The sequence below is a fragment of the Callionymus lyra genome, chromosome 16 (genome assembly GCF_982586985.1).
Source record: "Callionymus lyra chromosome 16, fCalLyr1.hap1.1, whole genome shotgun sequence".
NCBI classification, from domain to species: Eukaryota; Metazoa; Chordata; class Actinopteri; order Syngnathiformes; family Callionymidae; genus Callionymus; species Callionymus lyra.
In genome coordinates this window covers 25,254,464-25,260,229 of record NC_141833.1, presented here as the reverse complement: position 1 = coordinate 25,260,229, position 5,766 = coordinate 25,254,464, and the positions used below count along the sequence as shown (strand labels likewise).

Genomic DNA, 5,766 nt, shown 5'->3' with positions numbered 1-5,766 from the left:
GTTTATTCACAGCATCTGTTGCAATTAAACTCCCGGCCTCTAGATGGCAGCAGTCGTTACGTCTTCCACAGCTAAAGGGAGAATGATGACTGAGGACGAGAGGATACAGTGAGTCCAGCAGCTTTTGAAGCTGATGTTTGGACATATTTCGTCTTCAGTTTTATTAATTAAAAAATCACAAGATGTCACTAAAAGTCAGTGTTTGTGAAGTTTATGGAGATAAGGTAAGGTAAGGTAAGGTAAAACTTTATTGATTGAAATTGTTTTTTACCAGTAGCCAGCAATTTTTCATAAACAATAAAAAATAGAACATAAAGAGGAAGAACAAGATGACACAATCTAAGTCTAAAGATAAAGATAAAGAACATAGATCAAAGAAAAACAACAAAGACAAAGGATACAAAGACTAACATAGAACATCCAGATACTTTCACTCCACTCCTGCCCCCGAACTCAGAATTGTACAATTTAATAGCCCGAGGGATGAATGAGTCCCTGAGTCTATTAGTGTTGCACCTGGTAGGAGCATTCGTGCTGCATCTGCTTCTCTGCTCACTGATGACAGTGTTCAGAGGATGACTGTCATCATCCATGATGGACAGTAGTTTGTTCAATGATCTCAGCAACTGTCACCAGTGAGTCCAGCTTCAACCACAGAGCTCCTGATCAACCTGTCCAACCTGTTGACCTGTTGACCTGTTGACCTCCTCTTGGACACATTTCCACCCCAACACACCACAGCATAGAACACTGACCACCACACACTGGTAGAACATGCAGAGGATCTTCCTGCAGATGTTCAATGATCCTCCTCAGAAAGTACTTCTACTCTGAACTTTCTTATAAACATGGTCTGTGTTGCAGGTCTGTTTACTGTCCAGACACACATGAGGTACTTATAGTTGACAACTATCTTCACCTCATTACCTCTGATGCATATGTATGTATGATGGATATATGGTATTTAACAAAACCTCACAACACTTTATTTACCATCAAGCCGTAAATAAGTTGTGTTGTAAAAACATCACCGACGTCACTCATCACAGAGCCTCAGGAAACACATGTGAGCTCGACTCACGGCTCAGTGAAGACTTTATAACAACAGAAGAGCTTTGTTCGTGTCTGGAGGAGGAACTTATGGACCTCCTGTCACTGGGACTCAAGGTGAGTGTGTGTGTGTGAGTGTGTTAGTGTTAGTGTGAGTGTGTGTGTGTGTGTGTGTGTGTTAGTGTGTGTGTGTGTGTGTGTGTGTGTGTGTGTGTGAGTGTGTGTGTTAGTGTGTGTGTGTGTGTGTGTGTGTACGAGTGTGTGTGTGTGTGTGTACGAGTTTGTGTGTACGAGTGTGTGTGTGTGTGTGTGAGTGTGTGTGTGTGTGTCTGTGTGTGTGTGAGTGTGTGAGTGTGTGTGTGTGTGTCTGTGTGTGTGTGTGTGTCTGTGTGTGTGTGTGTGTGTCTGTGTCTGTGTCTGTGTGTGTGTGAGTGAGTGTGTGTGTGTGATCCATTCAAACACTGAACACCGACACAGGTCACGACAGGTTCTACGCTGCACTCACACACACACACACACACACACTCACACACACACCCACATTCCTGACTGAGCGACACAGTAACACTGTGATGTATCCGCGGCAACCTGCCCGAAGGTAAACACACCCGACCTCTGAGGCCATTAGGAGCTTCACGCCAGGAAGCACAACCTCGCCGAGGTCAAAGGTCGACAACACGCGGTTCATCAACTTCAATGATGGAAACAAGTTATTTTCTGTGACAATAATCGCGACCTCTGACCTCTCATGACACATGTTCTTCATCTGGACCTTCAGAGCTTCACGAGGGTCCGATCACGATCATAACCTTCCGTCACCACGTTCAATGTTGAAATGCATGCTGGGAAATACCACCAAATGGATCCCATCATATGAACTACAGTGAACAAAACACTAACTCCCATGATGCCTTTCTACACACGTTTAGTGACGTGCGATTGGTCGATATGACTTGTCATTAAAGTCATCAACTGTGATTGGTCGACTGGGCAAAGCATCATGGGAGGTGTTCAGGTCCCCGTTACTGAGAGGGTCGTTAAAGAGACGACGCCTCAGGTCGACGCTGTGTTTCTATTGGTCGATCATCTGTTGTTCGACTATTAATGTCTGAACGAAGAGTTAAAGTCATTACGGTGTAATTACACTTCCTGTCATTATGTTTGTGTAATTACACTTCCTGTCATTATGTTTGTGTAATTACACTTCCTGTCATTATGTTTGTGTAATTACACTTCATGTCATTATGTTTGTGTAATTACACTTCATGTCATTATATTTGTGTAATTACACTTCCTGTCATTATGTTTGTGTAATTACACTTCCTGTCATTATGTTTGTGTAATTACACTTCCTGTCATTATGTTTGTGTAATTACACTTCATGTCATTATGTTTGTGTAATTACACTTCATGTCATTATATTTGTGTAATTACACTTCCTGTCATTATGTTTGTGTAATTACACTTCCTGTCATTATGTTTGTGTAATTACACTTCCTGTCATTATGTTTGTGTAATTACACTTCATGTCATTATGTTTGTGTAATTACACTTCATGTCATTATATTTGTGTAATTACACTTCATGTCATTATATTTGTGTAATTACACTTACTGTCATTATGTTTGTGTAATTACACTTCATGTCATTATATTTGTGTAATTACACTTCCTGTCATTATGTTTGTGTAATTACACTTCCTGACATTATATTTGTGTAATTACACTTCCTGTCATTATATTTGTGTAATTACACTTCCTGTCATTATGTTTGTGTAATTACACTTGCTGACAGTATGTTTGTGTAATTACACTTCCTGACAGTATGTTTGTGTAATTACACTTCCTGTCATTATGTTTGTGTAATTACACTTCCTGACAGTATGTTTGTGTAATTACACTTTCTGTCATTATGTTTGTGTAATTACACTTCCTGACAGTATATTTGTGTAATTACACTTCCTGACAGTATGTTTGTGTAATTACACTTCCTGTCATTATGTTTGTGTAATCACACTTCCTGACAGTATGTTTGTGTAATTACACTTCCTGACAGTATGTTTGTGTAATTACACTTCCTGTCATTATGTTTGTGTAATTACACTTCCTGACAGTATATTTGTGTAATTACACTTCCTGACAGTATGTTTGTGTAATTACACTTCCTGTCATTATGTTTGTGTAATCACACTTCCTGACAGTATGTTTGTGTAATTACACTTCCTGACAGTATGTTTGTGTAATTACACTTCCTGTCATTATGTTTGTGTAATTACACTTCCTGACAGTATGTTTGTGTAATTACACTTCCTGACAGTATGTTTGTGTAATTACACTTCCTGTCATTATGTTTGTGTAATTACACTTCCTGACAGTATATTTGTGTAATTACACTTCCTGAGATTATGTTTGTGTAATTACACTTCCTGACAGTATGTTTGTGTAATTACACTTCCTGACAGTATATTTGTGTAATTACACTTCCTGACATTATGTTTGTGTAATTACACTTCCTGAGATTATATTTGTGTAATTACACTTCCTGACAGTATGTTTGTGTAATTACACTTCCTGAGATTATATTTGTGTAATTACACTTCCTGACAGTATGTTTGTGTAATTACACTTCCTGTCATTATATTTGTGTAATTACACTTCCTGACATTATGTTTGTGTAATTACACTTCCTGTCATTATATTTGTGTAATTACACTTCCTGACATTATGTTTGTGTAATTACACTTCCTGTCATTATATTTGTGTAATTACACTTCCTGACATTATGTTTGTGTAATTACACTTCCTGTCATTATATTTGTGTAATTACACTTCCTGACATTATATTTGTGTAATTACACTTCCTGACATTATGTTTGTGTAATTACACTTCCTGACATTATATTTGTGTAATTACACTTCCTGACATTATGTTTGCTCGTTGCAGCTCAGAGCTCGTCACACGTCACCTAAGCTCTCTTAATTTAGCAGGACTATTATGGTCTGTGCGCTCTGAGCTGTGTCGCCCGCGGTGATGGTTCAAATCCCTGATGTTCACCAGAGACTCTCTGAGCTCCTGGTCCTGGGAATGTTCCACATGTGGTTCTCGTTTGTCGTCTCGCTGGAGAAACTGTCTGACCTGCAGTGAGGGGGAGAAGAATGCTGGCAGGTCTTACCTTGACCTTCACGACAGAAGGTTCTCGCCACATTCTCGCGGGCCTGGAAGTGATTATTCTGCACCAGGACCACACCGTCTCGGGTCTCGGACTCACAGGCCGGATCTTTCCTCCGGAACCTGCTGGCGATGATCTGCCAGAAGCTCTGCTCCTCCTGAGGTGGTCTGGACGGTTTTGCGGGACACACCGGGACCTCCATGACCTTGACCTTGCCCCGGCTCTGGTTCTGGCTCGAGGCGGGAAGGGTTCTCCCGGTGAGGTACGAGAAAGGCTGCTGCTGCAGCGGTGCATCCTGGGAAGGATCTGTACTCGGGGGGTCGACCTTGTCCCGGGGTCTGACCCTCCGGATGCGTAGACTGAGGCTCCGTCTCAAGGAGCTGAAGGTGCTTCGTGAAGACTTTCCATCCTTGTCAGCGTCACCTTTGGAGCTTTTACCGAACAACCTCCAGCGAAAACCTCCCTTGAGCAAACTCGCTCCGTCCGTGTGGTCGTCCTCGGAACCTCTCTTCCGGAGCTCCAGCACCGTCATGCTGACGGGTCTGGGTCTCCAGCTCTTCTGGCGCGGTCGGGTCGTGACCTCGTTGAGGCCGTCCACGGCTCTGAGCTCGTCCTTCCTGCTCCTGTGACCCGAGCCCTCCAGGGTCGCGCCTCTCTTCAGGGAAGAACTCCTGGGTTCCAGGTGAGCCGGGCCCGGACCCGCCAGCATGCAGACGCTCCTGGGCCGGCGAGGTCTGTCGCTCCTGCTCCGGAGCCAGGCGTCCTCGGCACCAGAACCATGTTCCGTGACGGCGCCGTGAGGCCCGAACGCAATCCCTCGCGCCAGAACACTCACGGCGGGTCGGCTCAGAACCTCACGGGTCCTGAGGTGATGCTCGTCCTCCTCGTCCTCCTCCTCGACCACCTCCTCCCGACACCTCCGGCTGCTGGACGCCCACGGGTCTCTCTGACCCGCTCTGGGGACGGCGCCGATCATCTCGTCTCCGGGCAGACGAGCGTCCGTCGAGGTGTGAGCGACGCGACCCATTCCCGGCCCCGACACCAGAGCTTCTCCCCGAGTCTCTCTCAGGCTGTGGGTTCGACTCTCGTGAGTGGACGTCCTGAGCGTGGAGTCCACGGTGGCGCTGCTGAGGAACAACATCTCAAGTTCCCAACATTGTGATCCCGACACGAAGAGCAGAGAATTCCTGAGGATTAATCTTCAAACAAGTCGCAGCAAAGCTTCTCCACCTGCAGCGTCTGCGTCTCACACCCACGAAGGTTTTCCTCACGAGTCGGAGACGAACACAGACATCGACGCCGGGAACAAAAGTTCCAGCAGGAGAGAGAAAAAAGTGCTGCTATCTCTGGAAAGTTGAGGAACTAATGTGAGCTGCAGCCCCGGACACACGCAAAACAAGGAGTGGAGTCGAGTGGATCACGGCCTGGACTCGCAGGAACCTCCTCCAGAGACGAGTGAGAAGAACATGTACTACTATCATCACCAGTACACACTTGTATTATGAGCAGTGAACATCAACATGTACTATCATCACCAGTACACATTT

At 44.6% G+C, this 5,766-nt stretch overlaps 1 protein-coding gene across 1 annotated transcript in view; it reads right to left on the bottom strand.

Annotated features, from left to right (window-relative positions):
• Positions 1-5,561, bottom strand: part of agap3 (ArfGAP with GTPase domain, ankyrin repeat and PH domain 3) — a 114,418-nt gene extending 108,857 nt beyond the window's left edge. The window contains exon 1 of the mRNA XM_087810675.1: positions 4,223-5,561. Within this exon, the coding sequence (XP_087666801.1) occupies positions 4,223-5,360 (1,138 nt within the window). The 5' untranslated portion in view covers positions 5,361-5,561. The remainder of the gene's footprint in view (positions 1-4,222) is intronic.
• Positions 5,562-5,766: the final 205 nt, after the last annotated feature.